At 43.0% G+C, this 24,854-nt stretch overlaps 1 protein-coding gene across 1 annotated transcript; it reads right to left on the reverse strand.

Annotated features, from left to right (window-relative positions):
- Positions 1 to 8,917: 8,917 nt before the first annotated feature.
- Positions 8,918 to 18,315, reverse strand: LOC124014390 (cornifelin homolog A-like). The gene is made up of 4 exons (XM_046329298.1): positions 18,149 to 18,315; positions 17,169 to 17,267; positions 10,605 to 10,756; positions 8,918 to 9,435 (listed from the first exon to the last, which is right to left on the reverse strand). The coding sequence occupies exons 2-4, from the start codon at positions 17,263 to 17,265 to the stop codon at positions 9,295 to 9,297; spliced, it is 390 nt and encodes a 129-aa protein (XP_046185254.1). The 5' UTR covers positions 17,266 to 17,267; positions 18,149 to 18,315; the 3' UTR covers positions 8,918 to 9,294.
- Positions 18,316 to 24,854: the final 6,539 nt, after the last annotated feature.

A 24,854-nucleotide genomic window follows, 5' to 3' on the forward strand; every position in this document is an offset into this window, starting at 1 on the left:
ATAAAGTCCCATTGTTGACAGTGCTGGTCATATCAAAACCAAGCCTTGAGGTCGAAGGAATTGTCCATAGAACTCAGAGACAGGATTGTGTCGAGGCACAGATCTGGGGAAGGGTACCAAAAAGTTTCTGCTGCATTGAAGGTGGTGGGAGCATCATACTGTGGGTGTGTTTTTCAGTGACAGGGACTGAGAGACTAGTCAGGGTCGAAGCAAAGATGAACGGAGCAAAGTACAGAGAGATCCTTGATGAAACCTACTCCAGAGCGCTCAGGACATCAGACTGGGGCAAGGTTCAACTTCCAACAGGACAACAACCCTAAGCACATAGGCAAGACAATGCATAAGTGGCTTCGGGACAAACCTCTGAATTTCCTTGAGTGGCCCAGCCAGAGCCCGGACTTGAACCCGATTGAACATCTCTGGAGAGACCTGAAAATAGCTGTGCAGCAACGCTTCCCATCCAACCTGACAGAGCTTGAGAGGATCTGCAGAGAAGAATGGGAGACATTCCCCAAATACAGGTGTGCCAAGCCTGTAGCGTCATACCCAAGAAGACTCAAGGTTGTAATTGCTGCCAAATGTGCTTCAACAATGTACTGAGAAAAGGGTATGGAAACTTATGTAAATGTAATGTTTCTAAAAACCTGTTTTGCTTTTTCATTATGGGGTATTGCGTGTAGTTTGATGAGGGAAAAAACTATTTAATCAGTTTTAGAATAGGGCTGTAACCTAACAAAATGTGGAAAAAGTCAAGGGGTCTGAATACTTTCCAAAGGCACTGTATATGATGGTGTGTATAGATAGACAGTATGGACAGTATACGAATAGAAAAGGTGTGTTCAGCAGTAGTTATACAGGATGAGCCTTGACTATAATACAGTATATACAGTTGATGTCAGAAGTTTACATACTCCTTAGCCAAATAAATGTAAACTCAGTAAAAATGAGTTAGGATCACCACTTTATTTTAAGAATGTGAAATGTCAGAATAATAGTAGAGAGAATCATTTATTTCAGCCTTTATTTCTTTCATCACATTCCCAGTGGGTCAGAAGTTTACATATACTCAATTAGTATTTGATAGCACTGCCTTTAAATTGTTTTACTTGGGTCAAACGTTTCGGGTAGCCTTCCACAAGCTTCCCACATTAAGTTGGGTGAATTTTGGCCCATTCCTCCTGACAGAGCTGGTGTAACTGAGTCAAGTTTGTAGGTCTCCTTGCTCGTACACGCTTTTTCAGTTCTGCCCACATATTTTCTATAGGATTGAGGTCAGGGCTTTGTGATGGCCACTCCAATAACTTGACTTTGCTGTCCTCAAGCCATTTTGCCACAAGTTTGGAAGTATGCTTAGGGTCATTGTCCATTTGGAAGACCCATTTGAGACCAAGCTTTAACTTCCTGACTGATGTCTTGAGATATTGCTTCAATATATCCACCAAATTTTCCCTCCTCATGATGCCATCTATTTTGTGAAGTGCACCAGTCCCTCCTGCAGCAATTGCCCCCCTACAACATGATGCTGCCACCTCCGTGCTTCACGGTTGGGATGGTGTTCTTCGGCTTGCAAGCATCCCCCTTCTTCCTCCAACCATAATGATGGTCATTATGGCCAAACAGTTCTATTTTTGTTTAATCAGACCAGAGGACATTTCTCCAAAAAGTACAATCTTTGTCCCCATGTTCAGTTGAAAACCGTAGTCTGGCTTTTTTATGGCGGTTTTGGAGGAGTGGCTTCTTCCTTGCTGAGCGGCCTTTCAGGTTATGTTGATAGGTCTCTTTTTACTGTGGATATAGATAGCTTTGTACCTGTTTTCTCCAGCATCTTCACAAGGTCGTTTGCTGCTGTTCTGGGATTGATTTTCACTTTTCACACTAAAGTACGTTCATCTCTAGGAGACAGAACGAGTCTCCTTCCTGAGCGGTATGACTGATGCCTGGTCCCATGGTGTTTATACTTGCGTACTATTGTTTGTACAGATGAAAGTGGTACCTTCAGGCGTTTGGAAATTTCTCCCAATGATGAACCAGACTTGTGGAGGTCTACAATTCTTTTCAAAGGTCTTGGCTGATTTCTTTTGATTTTCCCATGATGTCAACCAAAGAGGCAAAGATTATGAAGGTAGGCCTTGATATACATCCACAGGTACACCTCCAAATGACTCAAACGATGTCAATTTGCCTATCAGAAGCTTCTAAAGCCATGACATCATTTTCTGGAATTTTCCAAGCTGTTTAAAGACACAGTCAACTTGTTGTATGTAAACTTCTGACCCACTGGGATTGTGATACAGTGAATTATAAGTGAAATAATCTGTCTGTAAACAATTGTTGGAAAAATTACTTCTGTCATGCACAAAGTAGATGTCATTAACCGACAACTATAGTTTGTTAAAACAAGTAATTTGTGGAGTGTTTGAAAAACAAGTTTTATTGACTCCAACCTAAGTGTATTTCAACTTCCGACTTCAACTGTATATATGAAGTGGGTGAAACAGGATGTAAACATTATTAATGTGACCAGTGTTCAATGACTATGTACATTACATGGCCAAAAATAGGTGGACAGCTGCTTGTCAAATGTCTCATGCCAAAATCATGGGCATTTATATGGAGTTAGTCCCACCTATAACAGCCTCCACTCTTCTGCGAAGGCTTTCCACTAGATGCTGGAACATTGCTGCAGCACTTACTTCCATTCGGCCACAAGGGTATTAGTGAAGCCGGGCACTGATGTTTGCCGATTGGGCCTGGCTCACAGTCGGCGTTCCTATTCATCCCAAAGGTGTTCGATGGGGTTGATGTCAGGGCTTTGTGCAGGCCAGTCAAGTTCTTCCACACCAATCTCTACAAACCATTTCTGTACGGACCTCGCTGTGTGCACAGGAGCATTGTCATGCTGAAACCGGAAAGGGCCATCCCCAAACTGTTACCACAAAGTTGGAAGCACATAATCCTGAGGAATAGTTCTTGTGCTGACGTTACTTCCAGAGGCAGCTAGGAACTCGGTAGCGAGTGTTGCAACCGAGGACAGACAATTTATACACTCTACATGCTTCAGCACTCAGCAGAACCCTTCTGTGTGGCCTATCCCTTCGCAGTTAGACGTTTCCACTTCACAATAACAGCACTTATAGTTGACCGGGGCAGCTCTATGAGGGCAGAAATTTTACAAACTGACTTGTTGGAATGGTGGCATCCTATGACGGTGCCACGTTGACAGTCACTGAGCCCTTCACCAAGACCATTCTATTGCCAATGTTTGTCTATGCAGAGTTCATGACTGTTTGCTCGATTTTATACATCTTTCGGCAACAGGTGTTGCTGAAATAGCCAAATCCACAAAATTGAAGGGGTGTCCACATACCTAGTGAACATAGGGCAGCAGTCTCCAAGGTGCAGGGTAGAATTTCAGGTAGCAGCCGGCTCGTAACATACTGTAACTGTCACGCCCTGAACTTAAAGAGCCTTTTTATTTCTCTATTTGGTTAGGTCGGGGTGTGATTTGGGTGGGCATTCTAGTTTTTCTATTTCTTTGTTGGCCGGGTATGGTTCCCAAACAGAGGCAGCTGTCTATCGTTGTCTCTGATTGTGGATCATACTTAGGCAGCCTTTTTTCCACCTTTAGTTTGTGGGATTTTGTTTTTGTACTGTTGCTTTCCAGCTCTACAGAACTGTGTGTTTCGTTTTGTATTTGTTGTTTTCCGGTGTCATCAATAAAAGAAAGATGTACGCCTACCACGCTGCACCTCGGTCCAATCCATCTTTAAACGAACGTGACAGTAACTTTATTCCTAGTTGTATGTGAATATAAAGTGCCAGATAATTAACAGTAGCAGCAGCGCGTATGTGATGTGTCAAAAAAGTTAGTGCAAAAAGGGTCAATGCAGATAGTCCGAAAAACCTATTTGGTTAACTATTTAACTAACTATTTGTCAGTTTTATGGCTTAGGGGTAGAGGCTGTTCAGGGTCCTATTGGTTTTTGACTTGTTTACTATGTAACTGAGCCACAGAGGAGGGTAGTGCATTGTGGAAGGGTGTTGGTGGGGGGGGGGATACATAACATTTGATGCTTGGCAAGATTTAAACACTTCTAGAAGTTTAACAAAAAAAATCTAACAGTAGATTTGTGGTGATGGCTGGAGCGGAAAGGATGGAATGGTATCAAATAAATCGTGTTGGATGCCATTCCATTTGCTCTGTTCCAGCCAATATTATGAACCGTCATCACCTCAGTAGGCTCCACTGGTGTTATCTTATTCCAGTCAGTTGTATGTGTGCGTATGTCAACAAACTTAATCCTGGTGAAATAGGATCGACCCGGCGTATGCCTACATCCATGTTATGTTTCTGCTAATATTTCCCAGTTCCCCATGTGTTGTGTAGCACAGTGCAACACTTCAGGATTGAAGTTGTCCACCTTGGCTTAAACTTTAAACCATCTCCAATTGAATCCTATTCCTCATATGTACTACTCTCGGACCAGTACAGATCCTCTGGTCTTAAAATTAGTCCACTGCTATATGAGTAATAGGGCATCATTTGAAACTTAAATCGAGGTGGACAACTCCAGTCCTGAACAACTCCAAGTGTGTGCAGGCTTGTGTTCCAGCCCAGTTTTGGCCCATTAAATGTACCGACCTTTGACTTTCCCTTTTCCACTGCTCTGTCAGACTCCAGAGTGGAGCTCCAGCCTACCAGCGACACCACCCTGAACCCTAGGAGATACCACAGCAGCCGGCTCTCCCTGGAGGACAAAGCACTTCCCGCTGTCGGGGAGGGGAAGTTCCATGATGGGAAAAAGAGCATAGGGACAGATTATGAGGAGAACTGGCAGGACGTGAGGGACAGCACCAGTGAGTCCATGCACCTTGAGGATGACGAGGATTAGGAGTCCCTCCAGTCCATCTATGAGGAGGAGGAAGAAGGGTCGGTGGTGGTAATGCCCAAAGCACATATAAGTAATAATAATAATAATAAGAAGAAGAAGAAGAGGCAGGATGTGAAGGGGACCTCCACTGAGAGCCCATCCCCATACCTGCAGGTACAGACATTGAAGAACTGATGTTTGGGGTTGGGGGGGACAACACGAGTTCCCTCCATTCGATGTTATTCAATGAGTCTCTTGTAAAAAGCACTTATAAAGAGAATTCACTTTTGTCATTATAGAATCAACCAAAGGGTTTGGGTTGTTTTGAACGCGCTACTTCTGGTTTGAAGCTCTTGTGTTTTTACATTTGCAAAGGGACGTAAAGGTTGTGCTCAAAGCCACGACAATGTTTTTCTAGTTGGCTTTTGAGTACCCTTGTTGTTCCTCTGGCTTAAGATGAAGCGGCGTTATAATATACTTATCTCTTGTTGGTTTCTGACAGTGTTTTGTATTTCCTTTGGCTTTTGTCCTTGCAGGAGTTCCATAGTTTACCGAAGAGACTGGTTCCCTCTGAGATCAAACACTGTCCGTATGAACTTGTGATGAGTGACAGAGACAGAGAGGAACTGGGTTGCAAAACCAGACATTGGGTCAAGTACTATTATGTTTTTCAAATGCTTTGTTTGATAGAGCCTGTCTGGAGTGTCAGGTGACAGTGTTTTGCACTTTTCGGGACTATTTCATCGGTTATATTATGCCAGGCAAACTCATTAGAGTGCAGCTAATGTTTTTGAAAGACAAAAAACAAATACTATTTGAACTCTGTCTGGTGAAACAATGAACAACAACTGACAAGAAGAAAAAGAGGAAATGTTGATACTTTTAACCTCGACAAAATGCAGACAGATTTATGATCATTTGGAGATGTGTGTTCTCTACTAACTCCTCTTTCAGTTCCTAGTGCTGGCGTCTTGCCAGGTTTCTCTCAGAAAACGTGCATGGACTGAAGACTGCAACCAGACACCATCCTTAGTGACCAAGAGCAAATGTGCCCGCTGGGTACACCACACCCATTCAACATGGAAACATGGGTCTTATGTGGTTGAGTCGTTGTTCAATAAGATTTCCGCCATTGTTCACCCACTCAAAAAGATAGCTTGACGTTTGCTGCAATTCAAAATGTTGGCTGTGCTTTCGACCATCTGAAAGCACAGCCAAATTAAAGTGGAGAAACAATGTCTGATATTTGGTTTAGTTGTCATCTAAATGTGTTTTTCACTGCGCTTTCAACCTATTAAAAGCACAAGAAAGCTCGATTGGGAATACCATGTCAGATATTTTGTATTTATACAACACGTTGACGTGTTATCACTGTGCTTCATCAAATAGCAAAAACAAATGACCTGGATTTCAGTTGAGATGAAATCAAATCAATTGTTGTTCATCACATGCTTCGTAAGTAAGAGGTGTGGACAAATAGTGAAATGCTTACTTACGGGCCCTTCCCAACAACGCAGAGTGAAAGAAAATAGATACATAATAAGTAAAACACGTAATAATAAAAGCAAAAATAGATACATAATGAGTAATGATAACTTGACTATATACAAGGGGTAACATGCAGGGAAACAGGGGGTAACATAACTAGGAATAAAGTCACTGACTGATAAAGAGAGAGAAGGAGCAATTGAAGATACGGCCAGTTGGAAATGATTTACAGATGGGCTTGAAGGAAGGGGGAGGGGAGAAAAAGAAGTTGAGGCAACAGATGAGAGCAAATTGCATGGGAAGGAAAGCAAGAGAACAGTCATGGTGAAAGGGGTCAGCTGGGTGAGAGGCTTATGAGGAAGAGAGAGGAGAGAAAACAGCAGACATTTTTAGTCTGTTGTTATTTCAGCCTTTCCAATGTTATCATCATCTCCATTTCAGAGGAGTTCCCTTCATATTGCTTGCTAAAAAATGAAATAAAGAGTGTTATTAGTCTTATTAGTGTTGTTTTAGTGTCTCCTTTATGCAACCAAATGAAATGGTGATTGCTGAATATGACGATGAAAACAAAAAGTTTGTTTGGTGAAAACAATTGGAAAATGGGACTGGAGCGAGGTGTGTTGGTAAGATATACCAAGCTGACACTCAACAAGTAGCAGTGAACCAAGCTGACACCCAACAATCAGGAGTGAGCCAAGCTGACACCCAACAGGTAGGAGTGAGACAAGCTGACACCCATCTTCCCTGTCCCTGCTGAAGAAAAGCAGGCCCAAACCATGATGCTGCCACCACCATGTTTGACAGTGGGGATGGTGTGTTCAGGGTGATGAGCTGTGTTGCTTTTACGCCAAACATAACGTTTTGCATTGTTACCAAAAAGTTCAATTTTGGTTTCATCTGACCAGAGCACCTTCTTCCACATGTTTGGTGTGTCTCCCAGATGGCTTGTGGCAAACTTTAAACAACACTTTTTATGGATATCTTTAAGAAATGGCTTTCTTCTTGCCACTCTTCCATAAAGGCCAGATTTGTGCAATATACGGCTGATTGTTGTCCTATGGACAGAGTCTCCCACCTCAGCTGTAGATCTCTGCAGTTCATCCAGAGTGATCATGGGCCTCTTGGCTGCATCTCTGATCAGTCTTCTCCTTGAATGAGCTGAAAGTTTAGAGGGACGGCCAGGTCTTGGTAGATTTGCAGTGGTCTGATACTCCTTCTATTTCAATATTATCGCTTGCACAGTGCTCATTGGGATGTTTAAAGCTTGGGAAATCTTTTTGTATACAAATCCGGCCTTAAACTTCTTCACAACAGTATCTCGGACCTGCCTGGTGTGTTCCTTGTTCTTCATGATGCTCTCTGCGCTTTTAACGGACCTTTGAGACTATCACAGTGCAGGTGCATTTATATGGAGACTTGATTACACACAGGTGGATTGTATTTATCATCATTAGTCATTTAGGTCAACATTGGATCATTCAGAGATCCTCACTGAACTTCTGGAGAGAGTTTGCTGCACTGAAAGTAAAGGGGCTGAATAATTTTGCACGCCCAAAATTTCCGTTTTTGATTTGTTAAAAAAGTTTGAAATATCCAATAAATGTCGTTCCACTTCATGATTGTGTCCCACTTGTTGTTGATTCTTCACAAAACAATACAGTTTTATATCTTTATGTTTGAAGCCTGAAATGTGGCAAAAGGTCGCAAAGTTCAAGGGGGCCGAATACTTTCGCAAGGCACTGTAAATGAGAAACACAGTTCTGTCTTGATTGAAACTGTTGAAATCAATTGTTTGTCTGCAAATATGTTCCATTCTTACATTCTCACAGAGATCAAATTAACTGCACATTCACTTCCTCCTTACACCTTGACCTTTTCAGTAAAGGGAAGTAGGTAAGTATTTACGATAGCCTGCTGTATGCTAAATGAATGGTTCACACTTTGGCCTCTTTGGAGTCACATGCAGTAGCGGTGCGTGGGTATGTTCACTGGGGAAGCGTTGTGATAATTGTTTGTTTGCTCTATAACCTGTTAATTCATATGCCTTGAGATTGTGATACAGTGAGGGGGGGAAATTATTTGATCCCCTGCTGATTTTGTACGTTTGCCCAGTGAAAAAGAAATGATCTGTCTATAACTTTAAATGGTAGGTTTATTTGAACAGTAAGAGGCAGAATAACAACAAAGAAATCCATAAAAACGCATGTCAAAAATATTTTCAATTGATTTGCATTTTAATGAGGGAAACAAGTATTTGACCCCCTCTCAATCAGAAAGATGTCTGGCTCCCAGGTGTATTTTATACAGGTTACAAGCTGAGATTAGCAGCACACTCTTAAAGGGATTGAAACATAAGAACACTCAACTGAAATGTGGTTGTCATTTGAATCACAGGTTACACATTTAGTCATTTGGCAGGCACACTTATCCAGAGCATTAATATTAAGGTAGCTAGGTAAGACAATCACATATCACAGTCATTTTAAGCAAACCTTTCCTTGATGGAGCAGCGTTCAGCAAAGTCAGGACTAGGAAGAAAAGACAAGTGCACAAGAAGGGCAAGTACATGGTAAGCTGTTTATAATGTTTTAAAGCCTGACATGAACATTCAATGGTTATTCAGACAATAATGATGGTATAGCATTTCTCTCCTAAAGACACATCTGAAGTATACAGTACATTCAACACACAGTATGGTTGCTATAGATTGTAGTGGTATTATATGCATGGCCCTCATTTATGGACGTCACTATTCAGCCATGATAGCAAAATTATGGAAGTGTGTTCTTTTTCAAACTATAAAATGCAAACAGTACGCCCCCATGTTAACCGTCACGCAAGATAAGGAACAAAAAGTTAAAGCACTTGCTCAACATTTCTGGTGAAATTGCACTTCTTGCTTGGCCATCTAGTTTACCACTCTCTTTTCTGGGTCCTAAGCCACGTGAAGCTGTTGGGTGACCATGTGAACCTGCTGGATGCCCGATGTGGTCCGTGTCTTAACCTCACGAGCCATCTGGCACCAGGCACAAGCGTAGCAGCAACACACCAACCCGACGTCCACGCAGTTCGAACCCTGAGAGGGGGAAGAAAGAAGGAGAGATGGATAGAAAATGAAAGCAGAGGACAAGGACACGTCAAGAGGACAGAGTTAAAAGGAGGATACGGATAGAGGACAGAGTTAAAAGGAGGATACGGATAGAGGACAGAGTTAAAAGGAGGATACGGATAGAGGACAGAGTTAAAAGGAGGATACGGATAGAGGACAGAGTTAAAAGGAGGATACGGATAGAGGACAGAGTTAAAAGGAGGATACGGATAGAGGACAGAGTTAAAAGGAGGATACGGATAGAGGACAGAGTTAAAAGGAGGATACAGATAGAGGACAGAGTTAAAAGGAGGATACGGATAGAGGACAGAGTTAAAAGGAGGATACGGATAGAGGACAGAGTTAAAAGGAGGATACGGATAGAGGACAGAGTTAAAAGGAGGATACGGATAGAGGACAGAGTTAAAAGGAGGATACGGATAGAGGACAGAGTTAAAAGGAGGATACGGATAGAGGACAGAGTTAAAAGGAGGATACGGATAGAGGACAGAGTTAGAAGGAGGATACGGATAGAGGACAGAGTTAAAAGGAGGATACGGATAGAGGACAGAGTTAAAAGGAGGATACGGATAGAGGCCAGAGTTAAAAGGAGGATACGGATAGAGGACAGAGTTAAAAGGAGGATACGGATAGAGGACAGAGTTAAAAGGAGGATACAGATAGAGGACAGAGTTAAAAGGAGGATACGGATAGAGGACAGAGTTAAAAGGAGGATACGGATAGAGGACAGAGTTAAAAGAAGGATACAGATAGAGGACAGAGTTAAAAGGAGGATACGGATAGAGGTGGAGAGAAGAATAGAAAGGTTCAGAGGAAGAAGAAGAGAGATACGGTTGTAGTTAATTCCATATTTAGCGTTATATTTAAAGGGGAATCAACACTAAGAACAACAACATTTCCAAGCACACCAATGATATTTCTTAACACCTCAAACGTCTGATAGTTTCCAACACCATTTCCCCTCAGAAGGGTAAATGAGAGGTGCTGTGGGTACCACCCCCACCTGCCCCTGCACCCTCTGTCCACACTCACCTCCCCTCCCAGCTTCCCCACCTCCGTCTACCCTCTTTTCCCAATCCATCCCACCCACTTTCCCCACCCACCCACCCTGCAATCTCCCAGGGCTCGTGCTGTACCTGAATGCCATAGCGTTCTCTCATGGAGGAGCGCATGCAGCAGGAGACAGCCATAAAGGCACATGGGTCCAGCAGGGGCATACAGGCACACCAGCCGTAGTGGGAGGCCGTCTGACACTGAAAACAGGGGAAGCACCAAGTGGCACAGCAACCTGGAGGGGGGGAGGCACAAAAATTCAAGGTCATCATGTAATATGTAATATTATGTAATAAGTACGTAATACTTGATGATTCATATGCAGTAGATTACAATGTGACATAACAAACTTTTTTTCTGTGTGAAAAAAGAGGAAAAACAATACAAAAATGTATGTAAATAAACTCATTTTCAACACATACAGTTGAAGTCGGAAGTTTACATACACTTAGGTTGAAGTCAATAAAACTTGTTTTCAACCACTCCACAAATTTCTTGTTAACAAACTATAGTTTTGGCAAGTCAGTTAGAACATCTACTTTGTGCACGACACAAGTCATTTTTCCAACAATTGTTTACAGACAGATTATTTCACTTATAACTCACTGTATCACAATTCCAGTGGGACAGAAGTTTACATACACTAAGTTGACTGTGCCTTTGAACAGCTTGGAAAATTCCACAAAATGATGTCATGGCTTTAGAAGCTTCTGATTGGCTAATTGACATCATTTGAGTCAATTGGAGGTGTACCTGCGGATGTATATCAAGGCCTACCTTCAAACTCAGTGCCTCTTTGCTTGACATCATGGAATAATCCAAATAAATCAGCCAAGATCTCAGAATTTTGTTTGTAGACTTCCACAAGTCTGGTTCATCCATGGGAGCAATTTCCAAACGCCTGAAGGTACCACGTTTATCTGTACAAACAATAGTACACAACTATAAACACCATGGGACAACGCAGCCGTCATACCGATCAGGATGGAGACTCGTTCTGTCCCTTAGAGATTAATGTACTTTGGTGCGAAAAGTGTAAATCAATCTCAGAACAACAGCAAAGGACCTTGTGAAGACGCTGTAGGAAACCGGTACAAAATTATCTATATCCACAGTAAAATGAGTCCTGTATTCGCATAACCTGAAAGGCCGCTCAGCAAGAAAGAAGCCACTGCTCCAAAACCGCCATAAAAAAGCCAGACTACGGTTTTCAACTGAACATGGGGACAAAAATCGTACTTTTTGGAGAAATGTCCTCTGGTCTGATGAAACAAAAATAGAACTGTTTGGCCATAATGACCATTGTTTTGTTTGGAGGAAAAAAGGGAGAGGCTTGCAAGCCGAAGAACTCCATCCCAACCGTGAAGCACGGGGGTGGCAGCATCATGTTGTGGAGGTGCTTTGCTGCAAGAGGGACTGGTGCACTTCACAAAATAGATGGCATCGTGAGGCAGGAAAATTCTGTGGATATATTGAAGCAACATCTCAAGACATCAGTCAGGAAGTTAAAGTTAATCTTTTTAAGTGTGAGAACTTGCACAATAAGTGGCTGAGTAAATACTTTTTTGCCCCACTGTACTTCCAAAGTTGTGGCAAAATGGCAACAAAGTCAAGTTATTGGAGTAGCCATCACAAAGCCCTGACCTCAACCCTATAGAAATATTGTGGGCAGAACTGAAAAAGCGTGTGCGAGCAACGAGGCCTACAAACCTGACTCAGTTACAATAGCTCTGTCAGGAGGAATGGGCCAAAATTCACACAACTTATTGTGGGAAGCTTATGGAAGGCTACCCGAAACGTTTGACCAAAATTAAGCAATTTCAAGACAATTCTACCAAATACTAATTGAGTATATGTAAACTTCTGACCCACTAGGAATGTGATGAAAGAAATAAAAGCTGAAATAAATCATTCTCTCTACTATTATTCTGACATTTCACATTCTTAAAATAACGTGGAGATCCTTTTTAACCTAAAACAGGGAATTGTTACTAGGATTAAATGTCAGGAATTGTGAAACACTGAGTTTAAATGTATTTGGCTAAGGTGTATGTAAACTTCTGACTTCAACTGTATATATTACCTCATCATAATTTCTTCTCTCGTTTCTTCCACTTCCTCCCACTCAGCCTCTCCCTCTTTCCCTCAGTCCCACCACTAAGTGCTGGGTATGGTTGAGACAGAGTGAGTCAGATCTCAACTCTCCCTCTCTTCTTCGCTCTCCAGCTCTCTAGAGAGCTCTCAACAACTACAGATCAATAACGGAAAACCATAAACCATCAACCGACCAGTGGTGGAAAAAGTACCACATTTTCAAACTTGTATAGTAAAGATACCTTAATAGAAAATGACTCAAGTAAAAGTGAGTCACCCAGTAAAATAAACTACTTAAGTAAAAGTCTAAAAGTATTTGGTTTTAAATATACTTAATTATCAAAAGTAAACTCAGCAAAAAAAGAATCATCACTTTTTCAGGACAATGTCTTTCAAAGATAATTCGTAAAAATCCAAATAACTTCACAGATCTTCATTGTAAAGGGTTTAAACACTGTTTCTCATGCTTGTTCAATGAACCATACGCAATTAATGAACATGCACAGCTTGGAAAATTCCAGAAAATTATGTAATGGCTTTATAAGCTTCTGATGGGCTAATTGACATCATTTGAGTCAATTGGAGGTGTACCTGTGGATGGATTTCAAGACCCACCTTCAAACTCAGTGCCTCTTTGCTTGACATCATGGGAAAATATATTTTTTTTGCCAAGACTTCAGAAAACAAATTGTTGACCTCCAGAAGTCTGGTTCATCCTTGGGAGCAATTTACAAACGCCTGAAGGTACCACCTTCATCTGTACAACCAATAGTACGCAAGTATAAACAGCCATCATACCGCTCAGGAAGGAGACACGTTCTGTCTCCTAGAGATTAACGTACTTTGGTGTGAAAAGTGCAAATCAATCCCAGAACCACAGCAAAGGACCTTGTGGACCTTGTCAAAAATAGAATTGTTTGACCATAATGACCATCGTTATGTTTGGAGGAAAAAGGGGGAGGCTTGCAACCCGAAGAACACCATCACAACCGTGAAGCACGGGGGTGGCAGCATCATTTTGTGGGGGTGCTTTGCTGCAGGAGTGACTTGAGCATTTCACAAAATAGATGGCTTCATGAGGGGGGAAAATTATGTGGATATATTGAAGCAACATCTCAAGACATCAGTCAGGAAGTTAAAGCTTGGTTGCAAATGGGTCTTCCAAATGGACAATGACCCCAAGCTTACTTCCAATGTTGTGGCAAAATAGCATAAGGACAAAGCACACTCCGCGCTGACCAATGACGAGTCAAGACAGAACTGGGAGACCTACGGCAACCCAGATGGGCCAAAAGGTACCGGTTCAACCTCTCAAAGTTTTAATCATTTCATCCGAAGTGTGCACTTGTTTCTTTCCCTTTAGTGACCTGACAGGAAGTGAGTGATATAAGACACTGCTTTTAGCCTAGTGGACACCTCCGAGGAAAGGAGATCGCGGAGCATCACGCCCCTCTGGACTCTAATTCAGGCCCGCGGGTCGTTTTGACTAATACGAGTAGAAATTATACTTTTAAAAAAAACTGTGAGGAAATTTAAATGGACGTACATATTTAGTCTCGTCACTGTGTCCAGCTTGACAAGTCATTGAAATACAATCATTTTGTGACCCGCGGGACCTAGTTGAAGACCGAATGTGCCACCCTCCCTCGGGACCTAGTTGTAAGTCGCTCTGGATAAGAGCGTCTGCTAAATGACTTAAATGTAAATGTAAATGGACAACAAAGTCAAGGTATAGGAGTGGCCATCACAAAGCCCCAGAGGTGTGGACTCGAGTCATATGACTTGGACTCGAGTCAGACTCAAGTCACAAATATGATGACTTGCAACTCAACTTGACTTGAACACCAATGACTCGTGACTTGACTTGGACTTGAGCCGTATTACTTGACCTGACTTGATATCCTCCCCAAGCCCAAATATTAAAAATAATGCTATTTTAAAAAGTGTGCAGCTCTTCATTTAACTGATTACAGTTTGAATCGGACATCAGCCAATCAAATTGTGCCAGCTGAGAAAAAGTTGTGTGTGGCAGTGCAGAGGAATGTTAGCGGGTGAATTTAGAGATGGAGCCCTTGGAAAGATGATACCCAAAATTATTATTTTTGGTTATAAAGAAGACTCTGTATCAACAAAAAACAGGTTGCAACTTGCAAAACATGCTTGAAGAAAATTACAGACGGAGGCACAACAATTTCCAACGTTGTTTGACATTTGAAGCTGCACAAAGAACGGTAAGTCATGGCTAATATAGCCGACAGCTATATATTTTATTACTTTACTCGTGTATCATGTAAGCTAGCGTAATGTTAAATCAATGAGCATCCACACAGTCAGTCAGTGCGGGAACGTGATCATTGCACCCAAGATTGAGCTACAGCTGGCTAGGCAGTTGGAAGCCTAAATCCTGCCTGATGTTCCTAAAACAAGGTTGGGCGATTGTGGTTGGGTGATTGTGTACAAGCATACATCGCCCGATTGCACCCCACAGCGATCCTCGATAGTCGAGCACTATTGGGGGGGGGGGGGGGGGTTCTTTGTCATGGCTACCCATGTATTTCCATGGAAATATAAAGTTTATTTGGAAAATAATAAATATATGGATAAATATAAGGCATTCATGATTTGTGTAAATGTAATATACTAACTATTACTCTTGTTAAAAAAATGAAATGGTATCACATTTGGTGAGGAGCCCATTATGACTTGTTTAGGACTCGAAACTCAAAGTGAAAGACTTGAGACTTGACTTGATACTTGACGGTCTTGACTTGGAACTTGAGTGCTAAGACTTGAGACTTACTTGTGACTTGTAAAACAATGACTTGGTCCCACCCCTGCAAAGCCCTGACCTCAATCCTCTAGAAAATTTGTGAGCAGAACTGAAAAAGCGTGTATGAGCAAGGAGGCCTACAAATCTGACTCAGTTACAACAGCTCTGTCAGAAGGAATGGGCCAAAATTCACCCAACTTATTGTGGGAAGCTTGTGGAAGGCTACCCGAAACGTTTGAACCAAGTTAAACAATTTAAAAGCAATGCTACCAAATACTAATTGAGTGTATGTAAACTTCTGACCACTGGGAATGTGATGAAAAAAATAAAAGCTGAAATAAATCATTCTCTCTACTATTATTCTGACATTTCACATTCTTAAAGTAAAGTGGTGATCCTAACTGACCTAAGACAGGGCATTTTTAGTAGGATTAAATGTCAGGAATTGTGAAAAACTGAGTTTAAAAGTTGGCTAAGGTGTATGTAAACTTCTGACTTCAACTGTATTTTCCAGACCTTGAAGTTAGGTCCAATTCAGGATCTGAATGAAAGGTGAAATGGTATTTTCCGTATGGTTAAAATAAAAACTTTCCATGACATTGAAAATATGTATTTTCTGGATGTTGAGAAATCAGGCTAATTATTGGGTTCTGTATGAAAGTTGAAAATAAGTCATTTATAGACATCTATGTTTAGGCCAAATCAAGGCTGGGTCCAGACCGGACAAAATCTGAACCTAACATAGACGTCTATGATTGGTTCAGATTTGGTCCAGATCGGACCAAAAACCAATGGATGTGGAAATCAAGGCCGGTCCAGAACTGCATAAGAAAAAGATGTACACAAGGCGTTGATGTCAGTCCGTGCTTACTGAGATGTAGCCTGAAATTGAATTGTATGAATTCCCATCTATGTGGTAAGTCTACCATTTGTAAGACCCCAAAAACGACATCCAGACAGGACCAAAAAAACATGTCCCTAAGACATCAGCTCATGGTCACGTAGGCCCACAGTTTGTAAAACCTGCCATTGCGTTGGCTTTATTAGTCCTGATTCCAGTGACTAATCAATTTGGTAATTTAAGCTGTGAATATCAGCTACACAACTTTAGCAGGAGCCTATTTGCAATGTATTTACACAGCGGGAAATGCAGAAGATTTTTATGTTTTGCTATGATCAACTTGTCAAAAATGGTACAAACTTGAAACCCCTTATCATGACAATGGCGTGAAACTCCTGGACAACAGTTGTGATTGTCCATTCCATATTGTCCATTTCACTTTTACCTGTCCTGTTTTTAGGATATGTTTGTTAACATGACAGCCCTCGTCAATCTGCTGCCATATCGCGTATAATGAGCGGGCTGGCGGCGATGTTCATATAAAATATCTAAATGAAACAAACTCTGTCCCTCCCTGTAACACTGAACATTCATTGACATTCCTGGAGCGCAGCCCCCCTTGGTCTCCATGGTTCCTGATGACGTCACCCACTTAGCTCTGGCTTTGTGTTTGTAATTCTCCAATCGGGTTCTCCTTGACCCTCCAACCACCCCCATTTCCCTTCCAGTAAATGTTAGATTCGCACAGGAAAACACAGCTCAGACCCCTCCCCTGGTAGGCCTGCAGTTTTATTTTTTCAATTGAACTGTATAATGAATATGTATGCCTACTCTGAATTAATCGAAAAAATAATAATAGAAATATACATTACAAAATAAAACATACACCTAGATCTTGGTGTGGAGATGAGCATATTATGGAAGTGACTCGATATGACTTACATGTGCCCATGTCAGAGCAGCAGTCAAACAGTCCTGTGCTCCATTGCCCTGAGCTCTGGGTGGTGGTTACAGTGGTGATCTGCTGCTGGACAGCCATGGCTACACCACAACACACCCAAGGAGGTAGGGAATGAGGAAAGGAGAGCGAGAGAGAGAGCGCGCACGCGAGAGAGAGGGAAGTAAGACGGGAGGGAGGGAGGGAGGGAGGGGGAGGGAGGGGGAGGGAGGGAGGGAGGGAGGGAGGGAGGGAGGGAGGGAGGGAGGGAGGGAGGGAGGGAGGGAGGGAGGGAGGGAGGAAGGAAGGAAGGAAGGAAGGAAAGGAGGGAGGGGAGGAAGAGAACAGCTTACATTTAGTGGGGAGAGAGATGTACTGGGCTGATAAGGGCTTTTAAATGCATGAAAGGATGTAGTTAGATATTATACATTTGCATGTTAAATGGTAAACTACTATCTTGAACAATAATAATTTCTAAGTTAAATAATTTTTATAGTAATGTATTTATTTAAAATACATGTTGTAACATTTCCAAAAATGTTTTGTTGTTGCTGCAAACAGCATGTGCCTGTATCATGTGGTCGCAATTGTAAATGAGAACTTGTTCTCAACTTGCCTACCTGGTTAAATAAAGGTGAAATAAATCAAATAAAAGTATCAAATAATGTCGAACATTCATATTGAATAATACATTCATACGAAAAATAAAAACTATTGAAAAACAAAACGTGCTATTCATTTATATCGCTTATCTTGTCGAATCTTGAAAGTTTTGTAAATAAAATGCAACCAACCAGGAACACGTATTTTCTAAATAACTATTCAAGTTTATATCCATCTCTAATCCAATAGTTCCGGTTTCTTGTGGGAAAAATATAAACTCATCTCATTCGATTTAAACAAAACGACGTTAAATAAGTCATGCAATATGAAAGAACGTACTCTTTAATACATGAATATACATTTACGGAATTTGTAGTCTTACCTTTCTTAGTATTCAACTGCAGCCTGAGTAGAGAAAGGGTGTACACTGGTTGCAGCAGAGTGAACAACTGTGTGCAGCAGGCTATTCCAAAGAACTGATGAGCACATCTATAAGGTCATTGCGGAAAGCTGTAAGATCGGTTCCTATTATAAAAGTTGGCATAGGTTACACTTTTGTCTCTGCCTAAATCCACCATATTGTAGCAAAAAAACCTTTAGGAGTACTTTAATTATTGTGGGTCCAGTGACATTTTGATGTATATCAGGACGATATTATTTTGATATAATACATACTCATATTATAATTGTTAGGGTCCTCCTCTTTATTGTCAGGACAAAAATATTTTCACGATTTCAGTAATATCTTCAAAATCAATAAATCAAAGCAAGTTGTTGGGTTCATTTGACCTGATAAAGTAAAATAATGTTGAAAAATGGTAAAAGTACAATTTATAGTCAGAAAAAAATCATTTTTAATGTTAGTGTTGCTGCTTCCTGTTTTAATTTTTTTATTGTTGCTTGAGTGTCAAAATACCGCTTTCAGGTATCCAAATTCATAATCAATATCCTGCAATAAGTCATGATATTTTGAAGACCAATACATAAAAGTTACTCGCTACACACACGTCACACTTGTGTTCAGATTACTTGCATTTTTCTAAACTAGTACCTTATAATATACACACGCACCAATATTTACCAAATGGTCACTCAAGACTGGAATTGATTAATCAATAGCGTGCTCAAATTAATCAGTCACGTCAACATGGTATATCAATCAATGGAACTGGGACCGTTTGCGCTCTTCTAGCAGACAAATCTCAATTATATACTACATATATGTCGATAGATGACAACTTGTCGTAGCCATTTATCAATGTAGAGTGCATTCAATTTAAGAATTATGGAGTCGATTGTGTTTTTGGGAATCTTCAATGCTGCAGACATTTTTTGGTACCCTTCCACACACCTGTGCCTCGACACAATCCTGTCAAATCAAATCAAAATCAAATTAAAATGTTATTTGTCACATACACATGGTTAGTAGATGTTAATGCGAGTGTAGCGAAATGCTTGTGCTTCTAGTTCCGACAATGTAGTAATAACAACAAGTAATCTAACTAACAAGGATCAGCGGGGTGGAGATGGATCAGCGGGGTGGAGATGTTGTTGCCTACCCTCACCACCTGGGGGCGGCCTGTCAGGAAGTCCAGTACCCAGTTGCAAAGGGCGGGGTCGAGACCCAGGGTCTCGAGCTTGATAACGAGCTTGGAGGGTACTATGGTGTTGAATGCCGAGCTGTAGTCGATGAACAGAATTCTCACATAGGTATTCCTCTTGTCCATATGGGTTAGGGCAGTGTGGTTGAGATTGCATTGTCTGTAGACCTAGTTGGGTGGTAAGCAAATTGGAGTGTCTCGGAGCTCTATGGACAATTCCTTCGACCTCATGGCTTGGTTTTTGCTCTGACATGCAGCGTCAACTGTGGGACCTTATGTAGCAGGTGTGTACCTTTCCAAATCATGTCCAATCAATGTAATTTACCACAGGTGGACTCCAATCAAGTTGTAGAAACCTCTCAAGGGTGATCAATGAAAAACAGGATGCACCTGAGCTCAATTTCGAGTCTCATAGAAAATGGTCTGAATACCAAATTCTGTGGGTTTTTTTTCTCGTTTTTATCGTTAAGGGGCATAACTTCATAATCAAATCCATGAAGTTCCACTACCGGCGCATATGACATAAACACTGCAAGCACCAAATATATTGATGTGTTTCAAGCCTTCGATTTTGTGAGATTGTGAAGACTATAAACTTCAATACTAACGTCACCAATTTGAGGTTTTAAAAAAAATGTGTACTTCCTGTGCGGCAACTTCGGTTTTAGAAGTGGGGGGGGCTTCATAGTATTTTTTTAATGCGTTAAACACTCCAAACAGCCTACCCAACCGCTCAGAGGCGTCCCTGATCCTAAAGCACACATCTTCCTCCGTTTGTATCACGGAAGCATTTCCTCAGTATGAGACACCTAAACTCTGCTTGGAGTTTGCCAAAAGGCACCTAGAGGACTCTCAGAACATGAGAAACAAGATTCTCTGGTCTGATGACACCAAGATTGAATTATTTCGCCTGAATGGCAAGCGTCAGATCTGAAGGAAACCACCCCTATAGTGAAGCATGGTGGTGGCAGCATCATGCGTGTGGGGATGTTTTTCAGCGGCAGGGACTGTAACACTAATCACAATAGAGGGGAAGATGAACAGAGAAAAGCACAGAGAGATCCTTGATGAAAACCTGTTCCAGAGCGCTCAGGACTTCCAACAGGACAACAGCCAAGATAATGCAGGGGTGGCTTTGGGACAAGTCTCTGAATGTCCTTAAGTGGCCCAGCCAGAGCCCTGACTTGAATTCGATCGAACATCTCTGGAGAGGCCATAAAATAGCGGTGCCGTTGACGCTCTCCATCCATCCTGACAGAGCTTGACGGGATCTGCAGGGGAAAATGGGAGAAACTGTCATGTTTTGTCATATATTGTCTTGTCCTTGTGCTTTCCCTTCTGTTCGTTTCCCCCTGCTGGTCTTATTAGGTTTGTTCCCTTTTTCTATCCCTCTCTCTCCCCCTCCCTCTCTCTCTTCTCTCTATCGTTCCGTTCCTGCTCCCAGCTGTTCCTCATTCTCCTAACTCACTCATTTAGTCTTTTCACACCTGTCCCCTATCTTGCCCTCTGATTAGAGTCCCTATTTCTCCCCTTGTTTTCCGCTTCTGTCCTTGTCGGATCCTTGTATGATGTTCGCTGTGCTGTGTCCTTGTCTCGCCCTGTCGTGTCTTGTCTCCTTCAGATGCTGCGTGTGAGCAGGTGTCTTAGTCTGCTACGGTCGGTGCCTTCCCGAAGCAACTTGCAGTCAATGGTCGTGTCTCCAGTCTGTCCTCGTTACTACGAGTGGATTTAAGTTTTTTCCTGTTTTGTTTTCTTTTTGATTTTTCCAGGATTATTACTTTTGCCATATACTGGAATAAAGACTCTGTTTTCGCTAAGTCGCTTTTGGGTCCTCATTCACCTGCATAACAGAAGGATCCGACCAAGAATGGACCCAGCGACTACGGATTCTCGTAACACTACCGTCGAGATCCAGGGAGCTATGCTCGGCAGACACGAGCAGGAATTGTCTGCTGCTCGTCATGCCGTTGAGACCCTGGCCGCTCAGGTTTCCGACCTCTCAGGACAGTTTCAGAGTCTTCGTCTCGTGCCACCAGCTACTTCCTGGTCTTCCGAGTCTCCGGAACCTAGGGTTAATAACCCACCATGTTATTCTGGGCAGCCCACTGAGTGCCGTTCCTTTCTCACCCAGTGTGATATTGTGTTCTCTCTCCAACCCAACACATACTCAAGAGAGAGAGCTCGGATTGCTTACGTCATTTCACTCCTTACTGGTCGGGCTCGAGAGTGGGGCACAGCTATCTGGGAGGCAAGTGCTAAGTGTTCTAACAATTATCTGAACTTTAAAGAGGAGATGATACAGGTTTTTGATCGTTCAGTTTCTAGGGCCTTGGCTTCCCTATGTCAAGGTGATCGATCCATAACGGATTACTCTATAGAGTTTCGCACTCTTGCTGCCTCTAGTGACTGGAACGAGCCGGCGCTGCTCGCTCGTTTTCTGGAGGGACTCCATGCTAAGGTTAAGGATGAGATTCTCTCCCGGGAGGTTCCTTCCAGTGTGGACTCTTTGATTGCACTCGCCATCCGCATAGAACGACGGGTAGATCTTCGTCACCGAGCTCGTGGAAGAGAGCTCGCGTTAACGGTGTTCTCCCTCTCCGCATCGCAACCATCTCCTCCCTCCGGCTCAGAGACTGAGCCCATGCAGCTGGGAGGTATTCGCATCTCGACTAAGGAGAGGGAACGGAGGATCACCAACCGCCTTTGCCTCTATTGCGGTTCTGCTGGACATTTTGTCAATTCATGTCCAGTAAAAGCCAGAGCTCATCAGTAAGCGGAGGGCTACTGGTGAGCGCTACTACTCAGGTCTCTCCATCAAGATCCTGTACTACCATGTCGGTCCATCTACGCTGGACCGGTTCGGCTGCTTCATGCAGTGCCTTGATAGACTCTGGGGCTGAGGGTTGTTTTATGGACGAAGCATGGGCTCGGAAACTTGACATTCCTCTCAGACAGTTAGGGAAGCCCACGCCCATGTTCGCCTTAGATGGTAGTCTTCTCCCCAGTATCAGATATGAGACACTACCTTTAACCCTCACAGTATCTGGTAACCACAGTGAGACCATTTCCTTTTTGATTTTTCGTTCACCTTTTACACCTGTTGTTTTGGGTCATCCCTGGCTTGTATGTCATAATCCTTCTATTAATTGGTCTAGTAATTCTATCCTATCCTGGAACGTTTCTTGTCATGTGAAGTGTTTAATGTCTGCTATCCCTCCTGTTTCTTCTGTCCCCTCTTCTCAGGAGGAACCTGGTGACTTGACAGGAGTGCCGGAGGAATATCATGATCTGCGCACGGTCTTCAGTCGGTCCAGAGCCAACTCCCTTCCTCCTCACCGGTCGTATGATTGTAGTATTGATCTCCTTCCGGGGACCACTCCCCCTCGGGGTAGACTATACTCTCTGTCGGCTCCCGAACGTAAGGCTCTCGAGGATTATTTGTCTGTTTCTCTTGACGCCGGCACCGTAGTGCCTTCTTCCTCTCCTGCCAGAGCGGGGTTTTTTTTTGTTAAGAAGAAGGACGGTACTCTGCGCCCCTGCGTGGATTATCGAGGGCTGAATGACATAACGGTTAAGAATCGTTATCCGCTTCCCCTTATGTCATCAGCCTTCGAGATTCTGCAGGGAGCCAGGTTCTTTACTAAGTTGGACCTTCGTAATGCTTACCATCTCGTGCGCATCAGAGAGGGGGACGAGTGGAAAACGGCGTTTAACACTCCGTTAGGGCATTTTGAGTACCGGGTTCTGCCGTTTGGTCTCGCTAATGCTCCAGCTGTTTTTCAGGCATTAGTTAATGATGTACTGAGAGACATGCTGAACATCTTTGTTTTTGTCTACCTTGACGATATCCTGATTTTTTCACCGTCACTCGAGATTCATGTTCAGCACGTTCGACGTGTACTCCAACGCCTTTTAGAGAATTGTCTCTACGTGAAGGCTGAGAAGTGCGCCTTTCATGTCTCCCCTGTGGTCCTTCTGTAGCTCAGTTGGTAGAGCATGGCGCTTGTAACGCCAGGGTAGTGGGTTCGATCCCCGGGACCACCCATACGTAGAATGTATGCACACATGACTGTAAGTCGCTTTGGATAAAAGCGTCTGCTAAATGGCATATCTTATCTTATCCTCTGTCACATTTCTCGGTTCTGTTATTTCCGCTGAAGGCAATCAGATGGATTCCGCTAAGGTCCAAGCTGTCAGTGATTGGCCCGTTCCAAGGTCACGTGTCGAGTTGCAGCGCTTTCTAGGTTTCGCTAATTTCTATCGGCGTTTCATTCGTAATTTCGGTCAAGTTGCTGCCCCTCTCACAGCTCTTACTTCTGTCAAGACGTGCTTTAAGTGGTCCGGTTCCGCCCAGGGAGCTTTTGATCTCCTCAAGAAGCGTTTTACGTCCGCTCCTATCCTCGTTACTCCTGATGTCACTAAACAATTCATTGTCGAGGTTGACGCTTCAGAGGTGGGCGTGGGAGCCATTCTATCCCAGCGCTTCCAGTCTGACGATAAAGTCCATCCTTGCGCTTATTTTTCTCATCACCTGTCGCCATCGGAACGCAACTATGATGTGGGTAACCGCGAACTGCTCGCCATCCGCTTAGCCCTAGGCGAATGGCGACAGTGGTTGGAGGGGGCGACCGTTCCTTTTGTCGTTTGGACTGACCATAAGAACCTTGAGTACATCCGTTCTGCCAAACGACTTAATGCACGTCAAGCTCGTTGGGCGTTGTTTTTCGCTCGTTTCGAGTTTGTGATTTCTTATCGCCCGGGTAATAAGAACACCAAGCCTGATGCCTTATCCCGTCTCTTTAGTTCTTCTGTGGCTTCTACCGATCCCGAGGGGATTCTTCCTTATGGGCGTGTTGTCGGGTTGACTGTCTGGGGAATTGAGAGACAGGTTAAGCAAGCACTCACTCACACTGCATCGCCGCGCACTTGTCCTAGTAACCTTCTTTTCGTTCCTGTTTCTACTCGTTTGGCTGTTCTTCAGTGGGCTCACTCTGCCAAGTTAGCTGGCCATCCCGGCGTTCGAGGTACACTTGCTTCTATTCGCCAGCGGTTTTGGTGGCCTACTCAGGAGCGTGACACGCGCCGTTTCGTGGCTGCTTGTTCGGACTGCGCGCAGACTAAGTCAGGTAACTCTCCTCCTGCCGGTCGTCTCAGACCGCTTCCCATTCCTTCTCAACCATGGTCTCACATCGCCTTAGACTTCATTACCGGTCTGCCTTCGTCTGTGGGGAAGACTGTGATTCTTACGGTTGTCGATAGGTTCTCTAAGGCGGCACATTTCATTCCCCTCGCTAAGCTTCCTTCCGCTAAGGAGACGGCACAAATCATCATTGAGAATGTGTTCAGAATTCATGGCCTTCCGTTAGACGCCGTTTCAGACAGAGGTCCGCAATTCACGTCACAGTTTTGGAGGGAGTTCTGTCGTTTGATTGGTGCTTCCGTCAGTCTCTCTTCCGGTTTTCATCCCCAGTCTAACGGTCAAGCAGA

The sequence above is a fragment of the Oncorhynchus gorbuscha genome, linkage group LG25 (genome assembly GCF_021184085.1).
Source record: "Oncorhynchus gorbuscha isolate QuinsamMale2020 ecotype Even-year linkage group LG25, OgorEven_v1.0, whole genome shotgun sequence".
Lineage (NCBI taxonomy): Eukaryota > Metazoa > Chordata > Actinopteri > Salmoniformes > Salmonidae > Oncorhynchus > Oncorhynchus gorbuscha.

Excerpts from the sequence above, each read along its gene's own strand:
- LOC124014390 (XM_046329298.1), bottom strand. The coding sequence starts at position 17,265 with ATGGCTGTCCAGCAGCAGATCACCACTGTAACCACCACCCAGAGCTCA. Across the intron at positions 10,757-17,168 it reads CTGCTCTGACATGGGCACAT|GTTGCTGTGCCACTTGGTGC; the intron begins GTAAGTCATATC and ends CCCCCCCTCCAG. Across the intron at positions 9,436-10,604 it reads GAGAACGCTATGGCATTCAG|GGTTCGAACTGCGTGGACGT; the intron begins GTACAGCACGAG and ends TCCCCCTCTCAG.